The sequence below is a fragment of the Emydura macquarii genome, unplaced genomic scaffold (genome assembly GCF_026122565.2).
Source record: "Emydura macquarii macquarii isolate MOO-44397 ecotype Brisbane River unplaced genomic scaffold, CSIRO-AGI_Emac_v2 contig_1253, whole genome shotgun sequence".
In the NCBI taxonomy this organism is placed as follows: Eukaryota; Metazoa; Chordata; order Testudines; family Chelidae; genus Emydura; species Emydura macquarii.
In genome coordinates, this window is record NW_027131390.1 from 17,631,157 (window position 1) to 17,655,008 (window position 23,852).

The following is a 23,852-nucleotide window of genomic DNA, read 5'->3' on the forward strand; positions in this document are numbered from 1 at the left end:
TAGATATGGTAGGATAATATTTAGCAGTTTATTTGTTCCAAGTGCTGTATAAACATTAATTAACTAATCCTCAATGCACCTACTTCAAGAAGGAGTTAATATTATTAGGCCCATTTTTTACAACTGATGAAAGAGATGAAGTTAAGAGGAGTGGCCAAAGCCACACAGCAAATCAGTAGCAGGGATGGAATTAGAATTCAGGGCTTCCTGCCTCCCAAGAATCAACAGATAATTTAATTCCTGAGCACTATATAGAAATGACAGATCAGGTCAGAGGTGTTGGGGAGCAGTCCTGTACAGAAAAGATTCCCTAGAGTATCAAAAGATTTTCTAGGCAGAGAGCACCACACGTCAGAAATATGGATGGATACAGTGAGTACAACTACTCAAAATATAAACAGGATGAACAAACATTTAAGACCATGATCCTGCAGACATGTATGCATGGGTTTAACTTTACATACTGTGAAGGGTTCCATTGACCTCACACAATGTGTAAAGTTAAGCATGTGTGTAAGTCTCTGCAGCATAGAGAGGCTCTCTCAACACCATGAACAATTGCTTCCTGTAGCAGTTCCTTCTGGAAAATATAAAAGGAGAAGCTATTCTTGACTTACTCTTGAATAACACACAGGAGCTGTCTGAAAGAAGGAGGATTAGAGAGGCCATCTAGTCTCATTTCTCTACCTATGCAAAATAATTGTTCCCTATGATATCTGTCTATCTAGCCTTAGTGATTCAGGCTATGGGGCTTCCACCCCTTCCCTTGAGAGACATCTCCTTTTACTGATATTCAATTTAAATTATCTCCCCTAATTTCATCTCATTACTCCTAGTTAAATATCTCTTCCTATTTCACATATATAGGGGTACCAATCACCATAGAATCAAGATGCTATTTAACAAATTCCTTGGGCCATCCTAAATTCCTTTTCCTCCATGATGTTTACACTATTCAGGTACTAGTAGATAGTTATGCCTATGTCTCGCTAAATGATTAATTTTTCTAATCCTTCCCCATTAGCCACAGAGTCATTTTTGTTTTCTTTGAATTCTCTATGATTTGTCAACATTTTTGTTAGTGAAGTGCTAAGAAATCTCCCCATCTCCCATATTCATCCCATTAAAGAAAGACAGCAACAAAATCCTTATAACACAAAATGAGGGAACAATTTTCTTAGGCATGTTGAGTTAATCATCTTCAATTAATCCAGACGACTAAGGTAATGAGTCTCCACATGTAAAATCCCATTTGCATGATAAGTAATTATACAGATAATACCTCATTCAGCAAGTTGAATCTGTACCCCATACATCTATAAATTTAATTTTAAGCAATATGACATGCTAAACGGAAATGAATTAGTCATACGAACTCAGTAGAAAAAAAAAAAAAAGTAGCTTGCCATTACCTGATAAGAAAGCATCAAATCCCATGTCCTCTATTGCAGATCTTAAGTCTTCAGGACAAGTTAGGAGAGGGTCATATTTTATAGTCCCATTATGATTCACAAGAGACACAGATATTGATTTTACACCCGGTTTTTGGGAAATGACTCCCTCAATAGATTGCACACAAGAATTACAAGTCATTCCCTCAATATTTACCACAGTAACTTGTGTAAGGGACTGGTCGGTGCTGTTTAAAGCTGTCTGAAGAGACTTCACTGGAGAGATCTCTGTGTTGAAAAGCTCTACATTTTCATATTCATCAGGAAGACTGACTTTAAATGTCTCTGGTGATACTGCTTCAATAGCTCTTCTCAGCACATCTATGCTGACCAAATCTGGGTCGTACTTTACAGTAGCTGTTTTCTTCTCTAAAGAAACTACTATGCTTGCTACAGATGGGAGTGTGGATATGCTGCTCTGAATATTTAAGACACACGAATTGCAGTGCATGCCATCGACTCTGAAAACAATGGCCTTTAAATCATTAATATGCTTTGGACTTTTTTGAAGCGTTCCCTCTGAGCATTTGGTTTGGGTGTTCTTTAAACGCTCCACATCAATAACACCCAGCTTGAGAGGTTTGGGCTGTTTTTTGATAAATGCTGTGAAACCTGCAGCTTCAATTTGGTTTTTGATTTCCTCTGCTGTAATTAGATGAGACTGATACACAACAGCAGCTTCCTGATTGTCCAGAGAAACTAAAAATTAAACAGAAGACTGTATTAATGTCTTTGCTCCCCATCCCCTCCTCCTAACAGTCCATTTAAATATCACTGACCAAAGAGAGACCTATGAGCAGCAGATCTTGTCAAGGGGTAACATTTTCAAAAAGTGCTTTAATTACTTAGGAGCCTAAGTCTCACTGAAAGTCAATGGGATGGACTCAAGTGCCTAAATCACTGCTGAAAAAGGGATTTAGGTACTTCTGAAAACTGTACCAAAAGTGATCCAGTTTTTCTATCACTGATGCCCAATACTGCCACAGGTCTTAATCTTCTCTTGCCTTATTTGTTGACCTTTTCCTAGAAGGTTCATGCCTTGCCCAGCAGTAGGTTAGCCATTTCTTACATTAATGCTAAATAAAATCTTGTATCATGGACTCAAGTCATTTTCTTTATGTTATAGACCATTAAATAGGTGTTTTTGCCATCTCCATTTATGAAACTACCTTACGTACACCATTCATAGTTATTTAAAGTTAGATGGAAAAGAAAATGTTAAATGTAATTAGAGCTATGAAGGAAAGAGGAACACTATTACTCCTACCTCAATCAAAATCTAAAGCATTCATGTGAGACCAATAGCCTGGTCAGACACTGGGTTATTTTTTTCATGTCACTCTATCAACAAACTTCCTTGTGTTTCTAGACCTTGCAGTCTCCTGAGCAAAGATGATGTACTTAAACGAACTGTGAACTGGTTTTGGAAAGGGGACAAGTGTTCACTGGGGGAAGGGAAAGAGACTAGAATGCTCCCGTTAGAAACTAGAATCAGATAAACTCATTTTCACTTGTGATCTAAAACACGGAACTGGGTATCCAGTGATACACAAGTGAATCATACTACTGTACCACCTAGCTTCATGGCAGATCGCATCGACAGTACTATGATAAAAGGACAGTGTAGTCAATTAAAATCTACACGTAAAATTAAAATAAGACATTACCTTTAATCCGCTGTACCCCTTGCAATTTTCCAATCTTTCCTTCAATGGTGCTGGTGCAAGAATGGCAGGTCATCCCCTCTACCTTCATCCTTAGCACAACATCACATGCTTGAGACCAAATGGAATCTTCACAACTCCCTGGGGTTTTCTCTGGGGATGCTGCAGTATTTAAATTCATGCCTGGCACCATTTGAATAATCTGGTTGCCATTTATAATGGAAGAAATGAATGTCACAACTGCAGTTTTTTGGTCAGATGAAATTTTAACATCCAAGATACCTTTGTTCTTTAGTAGGGTGTTGCGTATCTGTTCACATGTTACAGTTGATTGAGCAGGAATGGTTAGAAAAGTAGTGGCAGGTAAAACAGGCTGTGGGTCTGAATCAGCCAGGGTAGCATCAAATCCCATGTCACCTACAACTTCCCGCAGGGATTCTGGAGTCTGCAGTCTGGGGTCATACATAATAGTTGCATTCTTTCCCTCTAGAGATACCTTGAAGAGGAAAAAAACCAACTTAACTAAATTCAATATTAAAAGATAGAAGCTAATTATACCACCCACTAGTTTAATGTCAAATAGCTTTTACCTACTGTAGGAATGGCCTCTCTATTGAGACTTTATATGAAACTAACAAAGTTGTCAATATTTTTGTGATGGCAACACCTATCCACCATGCACTTGATGGTGACCATTAACTTATTTCACATCATCAAATAGTAAATTTTCTGTCATTTCCAACCCACTCCAGTTTTGCACTATTTGGTATGTAAACCAACGCTGAAGGTGATGTAACCCCATATGTTATTTAAGAAGATAAGCTAAAGAGCTGTATATTCCTAGTCTGAATTCACCAAATCAATTCAGTAATTTTGCTAAGCCACATTTTACTCTCACACACACTTTGTAATTTGCATACTCAAAAAATATGGCCCTCCCTTTTTTTGCAACAAAGGTTTAAAAACGGAGCCCTGGAGTAAGGTTTCTTGTTACTTTATATTTACAACTTTCAGTTACTGAGAACACTTCATAATGTGCTTAAAATACAAATGTCAAAATAAACAAAGATTTGGTGGTGCATTATCCTCTTTTATTATATTTGCTTACTCAATTTGCAAAATTCAATCATTTGCAATACTCCCATTTTCAGTATGGTTCTGCTGTAACACACAAATGAAATTCAGAGGTGGTTGGTTGGTGCTGGTTTCTTGCAGAAATGCAGCAAAGTTCCACACAGGGAAATTATTTTGTATACATGGGCTGCCAGTATATGAGATGCTCAAGAGGGTAGCTATTACAGAGACAAAATATCTAAACTACACACAAATATTCAGATTATAACAAGCAGAAACACATAGAGATTAGCAAGCAGGCCCTAACAATTATACATACGTAAAAGGGGCATTATTTCTTACAGCTGGGCCAAGAATTAGTTTTAGTCTAATTTTTCCCCATATCAGCAGTTAATTCCTGATGCTGACCTGTAATTATTGAAAATGTGCTTATTCCACTAGAATTTGTACAGACTACAGTAATTTCATATTTTCATCTCTACTCCTGGGGGAATACTGCACTAAAAATTCAAAATTCTGCATATTTTATTTGTCAAAACAACATGATATAATCACAGCAGTTTCAATTATTTGGGTAATTTCAAAATGCCTGTCAGCAAGTATGTCTGTAACCATACAGACAACAAAAAATATTCCCTCAGGAGTAGAGCGTTAAAGAAACCCCTACGACAACTCAGTTCCTGTTTCTGTGTTATGCTTTTGTTGGGCACCTCAGTCTGGGTGTGTCACAAGTGCCAGTTGGGCACATCTTGGAGGAAAACTCTCCCCCTCTGGGCTCAGACACCCACACCCTATTCCCCCCAGCCCAGCTTCAGGGTGTCCCCCCTCCAGCCTAGACACCTGCATCTCCATCTCCCAGTGCCCAGCTGAGGGACGCCACCAACCCAGACCCCCACCTCCCAGAGACTAGCCGCGGGATGCCCCCCAACCCAGATATGGGGCAACCCCCCAGCCCAGATACCTGCAACCCCTACCCCGGCAGAGCCCAGGTATCCAGAGAGAGAGAAACAGACTGATGCTGGGTCCCAGGCTTGTATAGAATTTCCTGCAGGACACCTCCTTCCTTCAGGACGTGCTGGGAACTGCAGCTGCCTGGACCCCTCCGGCTCCCTCTCCCCTGGCAATATCCTGTATTTGCAAACTGGGTAGCAAGGCTCTGCTGGATCCAGCAGCCCCTAGTAGCAGCCAGCAGCACCAATTCTGTGGGGAAAAATGAAATTCTGCACAGAACATTAATTATGGGCAAATTCTGCATTGCACAGTGGCACAGAATTCCCCAAGGAGTAACTGGTGAGAGTTACAACATTTCCTATTTGCTTCTGCTGCAAATGTAATTCTCTCTGCATGTCCCTTTCCTCACTATCAGAACTTAAGGGAGGTTCCTCTTCATGTCTGTAATTTATATACATATTTAGCAGTAAACCCTGCCATAATTACACATTTCTGGCCTGAGTGGTGCTGGACTAATTAGTTACACCGTGTTTTCTTTTTTAATTTTATCTGCTACATTTTGTGATGTCATGTTTAACTATCAATATTTAGGTCATAATTTAAATCCAATTTAAAATGAAATAAGGAAGTTTGCATAAACAGTTTATTCAGGGAACTAATATCTTGTATAGGAAACTCTCTTTCTAGTTCTTCATATGGTTCCTTAAGGCCCCTACGGAAGAGACCATTTTTTGTTCTGTGTTTGTATAGCACCTAGCACTACAGGGCCCTGGTCCATAATTGGGGCTCTTGGGCAGTACTGCAATACAAATAAATAATATAATGACATAAAATACTCCCACAGATTATATTGACTGGGAATAGAGAGACTGAAAAACTGAAATCAAAGTACAAAAACTCTTTGTTGGGATGCATGTCAACTGTTGGAACAACATGCAATTGAAGAAACACAGAAACAACTTTGTCGCATCCTACTTATATTCCAAACATGTAAGTGCACTCTGAATAGAACTGGTTACAAGGATATGATCCAATGGAAACCATATACATTTGAAAAACCTTTTCTATAAGGATGTTTCATATTTATATAGCACGACTATAATACATGGTGCAGCATGATAAGTAAACTATGCCAAATAAACAAGATCTCTATCCAAACATCTTGCTATCAAAAGGCATGAATGACTATAATACAGAATAGTAAATCTTTATCACTGGAATGCTTCACAGAACAGGTGGGTTTTCAGAAGCATTATGAGAGGATAAATAAAAGGGAATGGTTAGGAGATAAGTTTCGGTGGAACATAGGGATGCAGTATGCTATAAGGTAAGGATGGTCGATGTGGCAGACAGATTTTAGAAAGTCTGGAGAAGATGCAATTTTATAAGGAAAAAAGGGAAAAGTCAATGCAAACAGCCAAGAAGGGCTGGGTTGTATATTAAAGTAATGGACAGAGCAGAACAGTGTGTTCTTAATAGCAGCATTTGAGATATAAGGGAGAAGGGGACCAACTGGAGAGAAGTCTCCAGTATTTAGAGGTGGGATAGCACCAGACATGGACATGGACTAGCATTGGGATAGAGAGGATCAAATTCTACTGAGTGAGAGAGGGCTTTAGAATTCAACATGAGGACCATTACGAAAAGGGTATTCTTTTTCTTTAAGTTTTAGAGGTTCACAGACTTTCTAATCTGGTACTAACCTTTTACATCATACAGTATAAATATCCCCCAATTTAATTTGCTCCCAACTGGCATGGAATCAAACATTATTATTTCAGTTTCCAAAAGGGCAAACCAATACCACAGACAGGCCCAACACATTATCTTCCAATTTTATCTTTTCCTTGGGCAAAAAACAACCAGAAGACCATTGCTGTGATCAAATTACACCAGTTTAATCATTTTAATGACCACCTTACTCCTTTTCTGTCATCAATTATACAATCTAGCAGAATCAATAACAAGGATATAGTAGTTTATTGGTTTTCTTGCAATTAGAGACAAAATATCCCAAATTAAAGCTCTATGTGGCTGCATTAGATGTCCAGCATATGCTTCCTTTGCTGGCCCATCTGATAACCCTTAAACACAGTACTGCCTTATTATTACAGTATTATTCAGAGATTACCCATGGGCCAAAAGGAGAATAAATCTGTCCACCTAACCCAAAGTTTTGTTTCCATAATGTGGACTAAGTATTAACTATGACCTCTTGATTTTCATTATAAGCCTCTTCCTCTTAAACTTTTAGTCTCTACAATATATTTGATTTGGCAAGAGCTGTATTAGAATATTTCTACTCTACTGTTTCAAAACAAAGCAGTTAATTCCTTTCTTTCAAAAGCCCATTTCACAGTGTACTTGCTACTAATGATGGTACATAGAGTACTTTATCTTCAAGGAGGTCATGAATCATTCCCAGAAGACGCTTTTGTGTAAAATTTTCAGGAAGAGCATGGAACAATTTAAACTACAAAAATGTTAGATTTTACAAGGTCAAGCCTTCCAGTGAGGATCATTTTCTAAAGACACCAAGGAAAGGATATTAAAATAAAACAAGGTTACTTACCAGTAACTGTTCTTCGAGTTGTGTTGCTCATGTCCATTCCACTATAGGTATGTGCACACGTCCGTGCACGGCTACCGGACCTTTTTTCCCCTTAGCAGATCCTGTAGGGTTGGCTCCGGCACCCCCTGGAGTCCACGCACATGCCACAGTATATGAAGCTCTGCCGACCCTATGCATCCTCAGTCCCTTCTTTCCACCAACTCTGGCGGCAAGGACGGGGGTGGTGGCGGTTGTGGAATGGACATGAGCAACACATCTTGAAGAACAGCAGTTATTGGTAAGTAACCTTGTTTTCTTCTTCGAGTGCTTGCTCATGTCCATTCCACTATTGGTGACTAACAAGCAATATCTTGGAGGTGGGTCGGAGTTACCGGTGAGCTGTCTGCAGCACCCCTCTGCTGAAGCCCGTGTCTTCCCGCGCCCATTGGACAGAGGCGTGGTGGGACGTGAAGGTATGTACCGCCAGCCTGGCAGCTGCTCTGCCCTGGCACTTCCGCTAGGAAAGCTGTAGATGAAGTTTGAGCTCCGTTGAGCGAGCTGTGGTGGCACCCAGAAGCGGCACCTTCACCTGCTCATAGCCGACTCAATGCAGGAAGCTATTCACAAGGAAAATGCTCCGGGTGGAGACCGGTGAACCTTTCATCCAGTCAGCTGCTGTGACGAAGAGCTGCATCACTACATCTGATGTAGAAGCCAGGGACCCTCTCACATTTAACGAGTGCCACCTTCTCTTCTCCTCTGAACCATGTGGTTCGGGGAAAACATAGGGAGAATATATGTTGGTCACAATGAAACTGGGAAACCACCTTAGGCCGGAAGGCCCTGTGCGGCCTCAACTGAACCTTATCTTTATAGAATACTGTATGGGGAAAAGGGGGGCCCCCCGAGGTCAGAGCCCTGATCCTGGAGACCGTCCTTGCCGAGGTAAATACCCCCAGGAAGGCCACCTTCCCAGAAGACAGGAGTAGAGGGAATGACGCCACAGATTCCAAGGGGGGGGGAGGGGCCATGAAAGGACCATGTCAAAGTCCCAGGGAGGCACCGGATCATGGACCTCCGGATAGAGCCTCCCGCCCCCATCAGGAACCTAACTGACATCAGATGGGAGAACCGCAATCTCCCTTCCAGCGACTGATGGAAGGCTGATATGTCTGCTAGGTGGGCCTTCAGGGAGACCGCAGCCAGTCCCTGGAGCTTTAACTGTGGCAAGCATTTCCCGGATCGCCTGCACTGGCGAGAGGCTGGGAAGAATACCCCGGGACTCCTCCTGGCAGGCAACAGCCACTTCCACTTAACCCAGTACAGAACCTGCGTGGAGAGCTTCCTGCTCCCCAGCAGGACTTGATGGACTTGCTCTGAGCAGCTTGCTCGTCATCTCTCGGCCACCGATCTACCACTCCCTGAGGCATCAAGGGTCGAGGTCTGGGCACCACAGGTGATTGTGATCCTGGGATCTAGGATCACTCTGTCTCAGAGGCTCCCGAGGTGGGCAATCGAGAAATCCAGCAGTATGCTGGGCCCGTGCTGGCATGGCCAGGCCGGAGCAATCAAGTTTAGCCCCTCCTCATCTTTAACAGGACTGTATGCAGGAGGGGAAAGGCGGGAAAGTGAATATGAAGCTCTCTGACCGCTACAGACAGACGGTGTTGGCGATCGCCCCCGCCCCTTGAACATGGAGAGAGCAGCACTGTGGACACCTCATGCTCCAGTCCAATATGGACAGATTCCCCTTGGGGAAACGGTCGTAGGCGCCCTTTGTGGGTGCAGCGACCCATCATGGTGAGGAAGAGTAACCCTTTGACACGGTCTGCCTCATTGTTCGTCACCCCTGGGAGGTGATCACCACCAGGTCGTAAGGACCGATAGCTTCCCTTCATAAGGCTGATGAATGGGCTTCCCCCGCCTGTTAATGTAGTACACGGTCGCTGTGCTGTCTGTCTGCACCTGTACCGCCCTGCCCTCGATAAGCGAAGGAACATTCCGCAAGCCCTGCGAGCATTTCGCGGATCTTTACATTGGTGTGCTGACGCCTCTCCTCCCTTGGCCAGACGCCTTGTGAGCCGAGGTCAGCACTGATACGGCACTTCACCCTCTGCCCGAGGTGTCTGATATCAGGGTAACTGAAGGAGCCAGCTCCATGAACTGAACGCTCCTTCACACATTCCGAGGAGTCGTCCACCAGTCTAGGGAGGCTAGGGCTTGCTGCTGTTCGTGTGGGGTTTTTTTGGGGGACATGGGGGGGGCAGAGAAGAGGGGACCACAGCCTCCCGATGCAGAAGTTCCCTGCTCAGACTGTACACCGAGGCTAGCCGTGCCTGAAGCGGCCTAAGCAGCAGGCTCGCTAGCCTCACCACATAGGTGCAGGCCATGCTGTGTCCTACCAGCTGTCGGCAACGTTTGGCTATTGTCGTAGGGCATTTGTGCAGGTGGGCCATCCGGAGGGACGCTGTCTCACAGCATGATTGGGGCAAGAAGGCCTGGCCCGGGAAGCAACCGGTCCCACCGATGCATTCCATAGGCTGCACCTGAGTTAATGTGAACTTTTGTTTGTTTACCAGCAGGACCCACCAGCCACAAGTGGTACCTGACTGGCTCACACTGCTCTGGACTTGGGACCTGGACCTGCCTTAGGCAAATATTGCACCCCCTTTTGCCTCAAGCGTGCAGCTACCACTGCCAGGCCTTCAGTAAACACCCTCGGGCCTGAGAACAGGCCAAAGGGTAAAGCCGTAAAGCGTTAGAAGGAGTCAACCACTATGAGGTGAAGAAAGCGTTGAAGATGTGTGTCTGGGCTGAGGCGGCCTCAACCTCTTGGATGTGGAATTGCCACTGAGAGGGAGGAAGGAGGAGGTGTCGTGGGGCCGGGGGGAGGAGGAGGAGGAGGAGCGGAGACGAGCGGGGGGCCTAATCCACCGAATCATATCAAGGACCCAGTGACCCGAAGGCGTTCTGGCCCACACGAACCGGAAGGAGGGTAGAGGCTAGGGCGCTGCCCTTGCATGCACCATCAGGAAGGGCCTTTTCTGACTGCCCTATTGCCGAGATGACCCTTACTGAGGGCCTAAGGAGCCACTCAGGGTGGATGGTGTCTCCTAGACCCCTTCACTCTGTCCCATTGCCCGCAGGTCACGAGATGGCCGTGGCTGACACCTCTGCTGCTGCTATCCCTGGGGACCTGCCTGACACCTAAAGGTCTGTGGCGTGTAACGGCCCAGGGAACAGAGCATGGTCTTGGAGTCCTTCAGATCATGCAGGTTCGCATCCATCTGAACCAAAAACAAGGCTGACTCGTCCAAGGGAGGGCCCAGATGGGCTGCTGGACCTTTTGGGACAGCCCGGGATTGCTGCCACTAACATCTGAGCATGCCAATGGCGGGGAGTATGGCTCTACCCACCAAATCAGCAGCAACTGAGGATGCCTGGAGCACTGCTCTAGCTCCCATGGTACCCTCTTCCACAATGATATACAAGTTCAGCACCTGCTGCCGGGCAGAGCCTCAGCAAAGCAGCTCACTGAGTCCCCCAGGGGCTCACCTTCCACTTGCTGGTAGTGCTATTGAATAAAAAGTTTTCTCCAAACAAGTCTGGCTTACAATCGCCCTTGTTCTCTGGAGTAAAGCCCGACTGCCCTGCCTATCCCTGTGGTTGGCGGCAACCACCACCAGGGACCTGGGGCGGGGTGGTGAACAAGTATTCCAACTCCTTGGCTGGGGCATAGTACTTTTCTCAGCTCATTTAGGTATCGGGCTATGGAAGAGGGGGTTTGCCACGAGGCCCTCAGTATCTTGAGCACCCCTTTGTAGACCGGGAGGGCTATCCACACTGTGGGGGCCCACCACTAGCACATTAAAGAGACTGTCTGACGCCCCTTTAGCTCCTTCACCTCCAGCCCCGAGGTGGAGGCCACCTCTTGAGCTGTTCCCAGTGTGCCCTAGAATCAACCAGGGCCCGGGAGCGTGCTTCATCTGGCGGAGGGGGGCTGTTTCCGGCATCTGGGTTCAGAGCTGCCTCAGTGTGGGGGGCAAACTCCTTGGTGCCGAGTCTATCTCTGGCAACCGGGTCCGGCACCACCCGGCGAATTCCTCGGTACCGAGACTGTCTCCGGTGACCAGGATCAGCACCACGTCATTGCAGCGAACTCTTCACTGCCGGAGAGCGGGAACAGTGGGATGGACCTCACCTGGTGCCAGGGGGTCAAGCCCGGTGTCGGGCGGGTGATTTCGCTCTCCGCCTCAATGCAAGTTGGTCCGGCGACCGCAACCTGGGATAACATCTAGGGGAGCATTTCTGCTCTAGGCTAGAAAACCGATCTGCAAGAGATCTTCCTCCCTGTGCTGGGGATCTCCTGAGCCATTTAGGGGGTCCCAACATGGGCTTCCCCCATAATGCCAGCCCCTTCTCTCTTGAGGAGGTATGGGCGACAGCAGCGTATGCAAGGCCAACAAGGCTCTTGCTGCCTGATGGCCTCCGAAGTTGATGGTGCCGGTAGGTGCCGAGGGGCTCCCCCACTCCCAAGAGTCGGGGGAGGCTCCCTGGCTGGAGATGCTGGCTCAGGCTGCAGGTCTCCATGATCCAACCTCGATACAGACTGGTGCTCCACCCTGCCTTCTTCGACGGTGCGGGGGAGTAGCCGCGCTCCAAGCACCGATTCCGTCTCTTCACGGTGCCGAGTTGGATCAGTGCCAACAGTGCCCTCTACACCAACAGCACGCTGGGTACTGCAGTGGAGCGGGTTGGTTCGGAGCTGGTCGGGGGCTCCGTCAACCAGGCTTTCAGGCGGATTTTCTGGAGGTCTGAAAGCCTTGCAGATCCTTTCTTCTCCTTATGAAGGCTTCCCTCCCATGCTTCAGGCACTGGGGGTCACTTAGCAGGAAAGCCTTCCCACTGGAAGCACATGGCTTGAAGCCATGAGACCGGAGCATACTCACTCCCGGTAAAGTCTCAGCTAGACTATCTCAAAGTCTCTAACTCCCACTAACAACGGTTAAACTAGCTAACTAATTAACACAAAAAATCACTGCTTAAAGTTGAGAACACAGGGAATTAAGCGCTTGCAGTGCAAGCACAGGCAGTTCCAGTAACTGTCACGTGCGGAAAGAAGGAACTGAGGGAGCGTAGAGCCGGCTGCGCCTCATATATCGCAGCATGTGTGCGGGGCTCCATGGGGCACCGGAGCCAGCCCTATGGGATCTGCTAAGGGGAAAAGTTCTAGCAGCCATGCACGGAGGCATGCACACACCTATGGTGGGATGGACATGAGCAAGCACTCGAAGAAGATTTTCATTTTGTAGGTAGTATTTTTCATTCATTTCACTCTTCATTTTATTTAATTTTAATGGAGGTTTATTCATTGGTCTGATCTGTGCATGTGCTCAATGTTACTATTAAAATAACATCCTCCTTGCTAAAAACAATGAACTATTGATTTTGCAAGTGGATCCATTCTATGTTAGCAGAATCAATCAAGTTCACATTCGGTTAAGTCACCAATGCAGATCAAAGGTAGGGTCTAGTGTAAATATCACTGTTGTTCATAGATCTCTCTGTAGCAGGCACCAACTCCTAGTTTAGGCAGAAGTAACCTTTACTAGCTGGCTGCATAATACCTTCTGGTAAACAGCTGTGTATCAAAGCTAGTCATAATGACCACATGCCAAAATTTAGGCTCCACTGTTCTGGCAAGCCCAATGTTTGTTTAGACCACATCTGTGAAGATGAAAATACCTCCCTACAGAAAGCAGGAGTGCATTGTTTTATGCAGAATCATTTAAACTGCCACAGAATGTTAAAACCTCAATTTGCAGAGGAAAACTTCACCTCTGCACCAAGCAATTAGTTCAGTGCTTAGTTTGTAATGAAAGAAATGTGAGGGCTCAAGCAATATTTTTACTTTCATAACGGACACAGAGCAGAGGTTCCGGGGATATAAACTGCCAAGAGAAGAGATGCTGGGGCTCAACCCTGGCACATAGTAAGCACTGGCACCATTGCTGTAATTGGTAGGATTAAATGCATTTTCTGGCAACAAACATATTACAAGACTAGATTGGATCAATCAGGTGTTAAATTGCTTTATTTGATGATAATCATATTGTAAAATGGATGTATTGGTTAGAAAGGAACAGTTTACATGTTAAAAATACTCTCCAGGCAATTCAAGTTAGCCAGATTCTTGCCTTTTTTTCCAGAATAGCCCATGTTACAAAAAGCTGGATTTCTTGAAACTTTGAAGATTAAAGTCATGTCAAATACATACGAAGTTTTGATTAAAAGCAGATCAATTCATTCTGCTAGAAGTTCAACCTCCTTTGAATAGTAATAATTTAAATTAATAAGGAACAAGAACTAATTTTTTTCCTTTAAAAGAGCACAATATAGCTAATACCACCTCCCATTCCCATATAAATACAGTAAAAAGGAAAGGGAATTCTGAATGCCTGGCAGGGCCACCAAGAATCTCCCCTTTCCCTTGCATTATTCCCCACCCCCACTCTCAAGTTCAACATTGTAAAGACATTCCTCTTCTTGGTGGAGGACACCAAGGTTAATTACTTGGGATTCACTGAGCAACTCAAAGCACACCTCCTTTCACAGGCTACACAAGCTGCCTCACTATGTTGCCAATCTGGAAGAAAAGACTTGAAGAAAGTGAAGAGGTTTAGGGTAAAACAGCCACAGGAAAGCAATGTGGCCTACTGGGCAGAACACTGGACTGTGATTTAGGAGACCTGGATTTTATTCCCAATTTGGCCAGTGGACTGCTGGGTGACGTTGGGCATGTCACTTCACCGCTGGGCCTCAGTTTTCCCATCTGTAAAATGAGAATGATGCTTATCTCCTTTGTAAAAGTGCTTTGAGATCTCTGCTGGAAAGTCGTACATACAAGAAGTGTTATTACTACTATTTTCCTGGGATTAAAAGTGGAAAACTAACACTTTTCCTGTAATTTGACCTCTATCTGCTCTCTCCTTTTTGAGTCTGCATAATTTCCTTTCATCTGCTTTATATACATTACATTACTGAATTTGGTTAAGTATGAGGGGTTAAGTGCTTTAGAAAAAACATTAAGTGAATTGCCATCAATTCCTAGAAAAGTATATCCCTATATTTCTCTGTCTCTGGAAATATGCCAAAGCCCCTCTAAACAGCAGTGCCACAGGCAATAAAATGATTATGTACTTTTTAAGTCCCTGCCTCCTCTGCTGCATACTTCAGATCAATCTTTATCATGGCTTCTCCATCTAGAACCATATCACATCAGAGACTTTGGTAGGGTTACTTACTTTGATATCGTGAATTCCATTCATTTTCCCAATATGCTGTTCAATGGTCTGAACACAAGAATTGCATGTCATCCCCTCCACAGAGACTACTATGGATCTTGCTCCCATTGACGGATCCATTCTGCTTAAGTCTCCACATTCCTATCAGTCAAAAGGGAAAATGGACACATGAATTAAAAAGAAAAAAGCAATCCAACCTCATTGCAAATCCAGACTATTTGCATTCAAGGTCAAAAACAAGGTGACCTGCATAATATTCCTAGATATTGTAATTGGGCACATATAAAGTACAAGCTGATGGGGGCAAGGAACTGCAGAGAAATAGATGACTATTAGAATCCTTTAACCACTTACACAAATCCTTTATCTTTGAATTATGCACTTACATTTGCAGAAAGAAAAAAAGAGTTCATACATTTATAAACTTGCGCCATACTATAGCCAAGACAATTTCATTTTGTGCATCAGGCTCTGAATCATTAGCATACTACCACCAAATAAGAAGTGGATTTTTGTAATGTCAATTACCATGGCACTGGATGAAATAGGAAGTAGAGAAGAATGAGCAAGAAGAAGAGAATTCTTCCACAGGTCTGTTTGTTTTACACATTATTGTGTGACTAACAAAAACAGCAACCATATGATGTAGTCCTAAGAAATGAATTGGAAAAGATAAGGGGGCCTTCTGATACATCCTTTAGGCAGCTCTACTTACTATTACTTAGCAGGACGTTGCATTCATTTCTTTTTGTGTAAACGCTAGAATACACTGAACCAAATAATTAAAAGGAAGGTAATTAAAATGATATTTTCAAGTTTGAAAATTAAATTGGGAAAAGTAAACAAAAAAAGTAGAGCTTGATGCAAAAGATTGAGCTTATACAAGCAGTTGACAAAAAATTGAGTCATAGAAAACAAAAATAAGCTTTGAAACAAGGGGAAAAAAAGCAGGGGGGGGTTTATATCTTTTATAAATAAAAGTTACAACAGACATTTGACCTGGAAAGAGCAAGAGCAATTGCTGAAGAAAAAAAATAATTAACTGCCTAGTGTTTGACAGCAAAGACAGCAGAATGTGTAGATGATTTCAGTGGGATTACTCATGCGTTTAAAGCAAACCACAAGCTTAAGAGCTTTGTTGGTATGGGGATTTATTGAGAGAAAACTAAACTACAGTATAACATTAACGATGTCTCATAAAACTGGTTTTGCAGTCTCAGTTGTTGCCTCCTGTAATTCATTCAGAATTAATATGTTCTTCCTCTCCATGACACAAGGGACTGAAAATATCTGGTTTAGCCTTGAAATCTACTAGAATAGCACAAAGATTGCAAAGCACCCATTTTAATATCAGGATCATCTCATCTTGAACTCACAAATATGTCTATCACATAAAAAACCCACAAAAGTTGAACCTCTTCTGAAGGTTCTCCTAATTGCTTAGGAGATGAAAGGTGAGTGACACTTTGGTCTAATTAGTGACCATTTCAACAGACTAAGAATATATGTTTTTCCTCAAAAGCTTTCAAACTGAAGGGGAAATGTAACAATGAATTTACTGAAGAAGAGCTCTGTGTAAACTCAAAAGCTTGTGTCACTCACCAACAGAAGCTGATTCAGTAAAAGATATTACCTCACTCATCTCGTCTCTCTAATGAACTTGTCTGTCAGGCAGCCACTACTGGGAGGGAGAAGAGTAAATGGGATCAAAATTCAATTTTTAAAAGTATGAACAGCTGTATTCATCCAGCTTTCTGGAACAAACATGACAAATGTGTGTTCTTTAGCTTCCTTGTTTTGCTACATAAATTGGTGGTTTTCAGCTCCATAAATACAGCATAAAACTAATTAACTTAAAGCAATATGGGAAGTTCTTAATTTGGTTATTTTATTTAATAAAACATTGAAGTTTAACCAACTGTTTCCCTCTTTACTGTTGCCTCAGCATATTCTTTCAAGGTCAACCATGGGAATGTTTCTGCCATTTTATAGCCCTGTTAACACCCTAAGAGAAAATGCAGAAAGACATCCTACTTTACATATAATGCTGCTGTACAGAGAAACCTGTTTTAAGTGATCACCACCCAAGTGACTGATGGTAATTGGCTTCTTCATGGAGGCAGTTTTTAATGAAAAAGCACAACTACACTTAATGTGCTTCCAGTTAAAAAAATAAATAAATCCCTATTTATAGCCAGGAGAACACTTAAGTACACTCTTGAGTACTCTCCTGAACAAAAATGGACTTAAGCACGTACATAACTGCTTTCTGAATCAGGGCCAGTGTTTGCGGATACTCTGCAACACTTGGAGAAAGGAGATGGCCTAATTAGTGGGTGAGCATTTCTTTGTATAAATGTCAGGTTTTTTCCTCCCCTCCTCTTTATATTACTCCTAGAAAATTTTACATACAGAAAACAAGATCTTTAAAAGTTCTTCTGCACCTGCTGCTTATTTGTCATCCAAATTCAGAATCCTGTTTGTTACACAAATAATTTCAATAAAGATTATTTCTTTCCACAACAAACAGAGGGAAAAGATTTCAGATGAGGAATAAGCAGCAGCTGTTCATGAACTCAAACAAAAGATTTTTTTTCATCGAAATATGCTTAGTAATAAAAAATACGTTTATCTGCAGAATTTTTTTCAACTTTCCCCCTAGACATCAGTGACTAACATAGCATGTGTATATTTCCTGTAATGTAAATATTAATTCTTTAAGACATTAATATAGCTTGACATTTTTACTGTTGACATTGCAACTAGCTTACAATGGATCTTGCCTATCTCTCTGCCTTTATCTTCTCCAACACACTCCCCCTAACATTCACTCCTACACTCCCTTTGTATTTTACTCACTCCTGACTTTGGGTGTGCCCCCAAAATGGCCTTACCACTAATGTACACCATACATACATATACCATATATAATGTTTCCTCACTTTCCTCCAATAATCTCTTTAAAACCCTCTATTCTGTGATGTGTTCCAATCACAATAACCCCCAAAACTCAGTCTTCATTTTTTTATTTTTCTATATTGTACCAGTATGCACCACTGAACAGGGCAAGGTGCCTGTTACTTGCTTGACACAGGCTCCCTTCACCCCTCAATCATATAGTGCTCTGGATAGCTATATAATAAACTGATAAATACCACACAAAAAGTTAAAAGCATTAACATCTCTACATTTAAAGGAAGGACAAAACAAACCATGGTCATCCAATTTTCAAAACAGAGTAAGCACACAAACATTAACATTTCCCCCATATAAGGTTTTTAAGTGCAAAGCTGGTAACTAATTTTTTTCATATGACATGACTTTGTTGGAAAATAATTCATCTGATAATAATGCATAACATAGTCAACATAGAGCCCCACACGCCAATTTAACAAAGTCACTTTTTAGGGTACAGCCCTACTTAAAGCCCTTACTTACCTTATGACATTTAGTGCAAACATTTAAGAAGTTTTTAACTTAAAATGTTTAATTAGATGATTCTCTGATTTGTTCAGCTTCAGACCCTTATTAAACTTGAACAACCTAGTAAAGTTACCATATTTCAATACATTAGTAATTCTCTGGAAGACTTCTGTTACTGCAGGTTAAGGGATTGGTCCTGCAATGAGCTGAGTATATACAACAAGGTCCTCAGTACCCTCAACCACAACTGAAATAAGTGAGAAATGAAACCAGCATATTGCAGGTTTGGGCACAAAGTGACTAGAACCTGGCACTGGGCTCAATCCAACTCCTCTAGAAGAGGATGAGGATGGCTCTGGCACTCTGTGATAATTACAGTTAAGAAAACACCTCTGTGTAAAGATCGACTTTTTTATGTATTCTAAAATCTGCCCGCCTACTCAGATTGTCTTGTAATTTGTTGTTAATGAAGAGTTCAGGTTGCTGTTTAGTATCTTATGCATCCAGAATGTCAAATTCAGCACAATTCAAGCCTCTGGAAACTAGGAAATACAGAGTTAAGGTATACTCCAAAACAACCTTAACTCTTATTTCTTTGAGCAATGCACAAGCACACCCTTAACACAAACTTACACTCTGCCTTTATAGATGTTGCCGAACACTCAGGGAACAGGGCATGTGAACACTATACGACAGTCTCTAATGCCTTCTCTTTGCTGAAGACAAAACTTGTGTTAAGGAGAACTACACTGAACAGGAGCTATCTGCACCTGCCCTACACACAAACATTTAGCCCAAAGAAACAACACATCTGCTAAATTTTACAAAAACCTTCACTACCTTTTACAACGCCTTCATCTTTATGCACAGGATGTCATTTAACACTATGCTTACCATTAAACCCAAAGAGCACTCACATTTGCCACTTCACTGGTGATAATCCCCATGATGAGTGCATTGCTATTGATACAACCTACAGAACTCTCTGATCCTACAGATCATCTCAGAAATGAGGCATGCTGATTTCTCAAGAAATACATGCATCTTCTGACTTCGATCACACAAATGAGGGAGCCGAGTGAGAGAGGTTCGGATCAGTCCGCCACAAAGGGGCAGAGACTCCCGATCTCTTCATAGATGCCAAGATGCTCCCTCCACCATTCAATACAGCTATCTAACACAGTGAATGCAGCTGGTGTGCATGCAGATAATTCTGGATGGCTATTGCCAGGTCCAGAGACAGAGCTAAGGACTCATTGACACACATGTATCTTAACTTTGTATTTCCTGGTTTTCAGAGGTTCGGTTTTACTGAACAAGACATTTTGGAAAGACAAGGGATACCAAAAGGCAGCCTTAACTCTGGGTTAAACGTTTTGTTGGCTTTTTTGCCAGTGAACTGACTTCAAAGGGGGACTGGATCAGGCCCCATCTGAATGCCACTAGTAACATTTTTTTGTATTTATTTTCAGTTACAATTACCTTTAAAAATCTATAGCAGTGGTTTTCAATCTGTGGTCCACAGACCTCCTGGGATCCCGACTATGTGTAATATTTCCAAAGAGGTCCATACATCTATTTGAAATATTTTAGGGGTCTGCAATTAAAAAAGTTGAAAACACTGATCTATGGATTCAAATTATTCTTAAAATTCTTCAAGGTGGAATTTTGCCAAAGTTTTATTTCATTTTCAACAAAACAGAATGGTAAATCAGATCTGAGTTTGTCCATAGTTTACAAACTGCTCAGTATTTCTGCAAAGAATATGATGATCGATATGATCTTATGCAATAGAACTTTGGCACTATTGAGTGTTGTCATTAAACTCTGTTGAGTTTGTGCATGTTACTTGCTTCCTTGTAGTTCCAATATTACTATTTAAAAGATGTAACCTGAAACGAAAAAGTAAAGAAACCTGCCCACAAGCCTTTAAAAAAAAAAAAAAAAGGTAAAATATTGTATTGTTAATTTTGTCTTTTTTAAAAAGCTTTTGCTAATAACATACCATCCTCATGCTATTGATTTCAGGTAGAGAGTTGGTCACTGAATGCCTGACTGCAGAACAAATGCCCATGAACAGATTTCTAAACTAGGTACAGCACAATTTCCCTGAATGTAGTACTCTGCATTTAGTTTCTGATAGGTTAATTCCCAGTCTCAGGTCAGGATGGGCAGAGAGTGAAGTTGGAGTGAAATCAACATAACTCAAGACAAAAGTTGATATAGGACCTCCTTGCTCACAACATACATCACTTGTGGCATTAAGTCCTAGTTGTATTGGGATTTTAGGATTTTTGGAATGTGAGAGAGGTAAAAGGAAATTAATATTTACAGTCACTTGTTATGAGTATTTATGGGTCAAAATAGGACCAATGTTTAACTTACACAAAAAGCAAAAAAGCTAATTTAAAGAGTTGAGGATTTCAGAGGAAATGCAGAAAAAGCAAATCCAAAGAGTCTCAACTGAGGCTAGCTAGCTAATCTCTCTAAACTTTAACACCAACTTTCTGTGATAGGTATCTGACAATGTAGTTTTTGTTCAAGGCACTAGACAAACTGAGAGCTGCAGGCAGCAAATGTTAGCCAAGATGCAGGGAAAAGTCACAAGACCCTTAAAAACCTGGCTCTATGACTTAACATTTCTGCCAGAGACATCAACAGTGGGTATAAGCAGGGCTCTTACTTTTAGTTATTCAGACTGTCACCAGAACTGTGTAGTGTTTATACCACATATTTCTTGAAAAAAGCATTTAAAATAGATTATTTCGGTTTTATCCTCTCATCTCAATCAAAACTGATTTGCAAGGGCAACAGGCAAAAGCAGGACTCCAAACTGCCTGAAGGTAGAGGATCAGAATTAGCAAAAGTTACCTCTCGGATTGGTTTGGGAACAGAAAATGATGTCAGGTAGGAAGTTGTTTTCTCTCTCCCCTGGTCTCATTGGAGACTGGATCAGCTCACTGCAGACTAAAGAGCCTGCAGGGAATGTGGGGCCCCAAGCAGTCACTGGCTTTGTTTGTGCTTAAGGCTAGTGCAGAAGTTAGTATTAAGTTATTAACATTTGCTGGAACTGGAAAAATCATGAGCTACCACCTCAGAGGATAAAACAAAAATGTATAGGTGGAACACACAAAAGACAATTTATTTTTCTACAGCAGGGGCTCTCAAACTGGGGGTCGGGACCCCTCAAGAGGTTGCGAGGTTATTACGGGGGCGTTTCGAGCTGTCACCATGCATGGCTGACAGCCAGAGCTCTTCAGAGCTGTGTGGCCAGAGAGCAGCAGCTGCTGGCCCAGTGCTCTGAAGGCAGCACTGCCCCAGCAGCAGCACAGAAGTAAGGGTGGCGTGGCATGGCATGGGAGGAGTCATCACTTTTTGGGGGGGAGGGGGGGGGGAGGGAGGGAAGGGAGGGGGTATGATCACAGCCTGAAATATTTTCAAAGGGAGTCCCAGAAAAAAAGTTTGAGAACCCCTGTTCTATAGCAACTACAAAAACAAGACTTCTGAGATCAGTACTGAGGAAGGGGATAAGAACAATGATACACACAAAGATAGTCTGAACACTGAATCTATTGCCTGACATACAGTATAATCACAACTGGCACATCTAATATTCTGTTTTAATCAGTAATTTTTAACTATGAAGAATCTCTCATTTTTTTAAACGTGAGTCAGAATGCCTAATAATACTTAATAAGCTTTTTTCATAGTAGCTTCTCCACAGCTGTTTTTGTTATGCACTGAAACGCTAAGCCATTTGTAAAGATTCTGTGTAAAGATCTTGTAAAGATTCTGTGTAAAGGCAAACAGAACAGTGTGTTAAAATACAGTAATATACAGAATCGTGCCAAGAGGCATGAAGAAGTTAAAATCGATTGACATCAGTTCCTGATAAGCCACAGCCTTATTTCTGAATGTCTTAAATCCAAGTTAATTTAGCAATACCATAGCCTTCCAGAGCTAAATACCTGGGGGCGGGGGTGATGCTGGCTGGATTGGGGGAGGGATTTATTATGTTATTTAACATCAATACGTCAGAATCATAATAATTCATGTGAGATATGCCATGTCAGGTACCGTTAAAAAGGCTATAATGTGCTAAATAAGATGATGAGGTTTATGTTCATGTGTTGTATGCGTAATGGAAGTTATGGATATGGTTGATATAGCTGTATTTCAAATTGTGCTGTGTCTGGGCAACACCCAAAACAGGATGGCTGCAGCACTAGCCTGCTTAATAGGCCATTAAGGAAATTCCCAAGTACAATGGGCCCAGGGGGAGAAGCCAGGGATATACCTGATGAGTCACCAATCACTCATGTGACTCTGGACCCTGGACTTATTCCTGTAAATTTCCACAAGCAGCATGGCAAAGGCAGCTGCACCCCATCCATTTGTATTCAGCCTACTTCTGGATCAACTCATCTACAACTAAACTGAAGCTGTGAAACAAAAGGACTGAGACTCATCCAGGTACAGGATGTACACCAGAGGGACTATACAAGCCTATTCTATTAGAAACCTGATATATATGGACTTTCAAATCAATTGTATGTGTCTGATTGCTTTAATCCTTTAACATTTCTCTTATAGTTGGTTTCTTTCTTTTTATAATAAACCTTTAGTTTTACTTGCTAAAGGATTGGCTGGCAGCATGGTATTTTGGGTAAGATCTAAACTTATACTGATCTGGTACCGTGGCTGACTCAAAAAGGAGAAACCTTTTTGGTAAAGAGCGTAGGGTTTTAAATAACTGATCTCTTTACTGGACCTAGTGGCTGATTTGGAGCCAGAGACTGAAATGCAGTAAAGGGGGCTGTGTATATTTTTATTTTGGCTTCTTGATAACTAGTGTGGGGAATCAGAAGCACTGTTTGTGGCTGGTTGGGAAGTCTGACTTCAGTGTCACCCACCAGTGTTGGGAGAATCTGCTCTCCTTTTACAGCCTGCCCTGACCTTAGCATTTTCAGGTGGCTACCCTATGGGTCAAGGAGGGGAAATTCCAGCATGTCAAAGCCTAAAACAGCTACCTGGTTTAGAAAAGGTTAAGCTAAATCACAACTCATTAAACATAGATGTCAGTCAGCCAGACAGCTAAACCCCTCATCTCTTGAATCTTCTTTTTAAAAGCCTATTTATAAAAGATGCCAGTAACATAGGACTGATACTCAGAAGGAAGCTGCTTTATGTAAACTGCACTGTGGACTTATGGATTGCAATTAGTTTGCAAAACTGCACGTATGCCACAGGTATGATTTTTTCCCCCAAGAATTATGGGACCAGGACCTTTTAATAGGAAATATTAGCTGTTAAAGTTAAATTTTAGGCTGTTCAATAGAATTGTTATGTTGCACAATATGTAGATATAAGCAAACTAGCAGTACTACTTTAATGCTTTATAAAATATATTATTCAGCATAACCATTTATAATAC

The 23,852-nt window shown here is 42.3% G+C and overlaps 1 protein-coding gene across 1 annotated transcript in view; it reads right to left on the bottom strand.

The window, feature by feature from the left end:
* The window catches only part of ATP7A (ATPase copper transporting alpha), a 62,405-nt gene that overhangs the window by 29,214 nt on the left and 9,339 nt on the right, over positions 1 to 23,852 (bottom strand). The window contains exons 2-4 of the mRNA XM_067548248.1: positions 14,996 to 15,136; positions 3,119 to 3,611; positions 1,413 to 2,150 (exon numbers count right to left, since the gene is read on the bottom strand). Of these exons, the coding sequence (XP_067404349.1) occupies positions 1,413 to 2,150; positions 3,119 to 3,611; positions 14,996 to 15,115 (1,351 nt within the window). The 5' untranslated portion in view covers positions 15,116 to 15,136. The remainder of the gene's footprint in view (positions 1 to 1,412; positions 2,151 to 3,118; positions 3,612 to 14,995; positions 15,137 to 23,852) is intronic.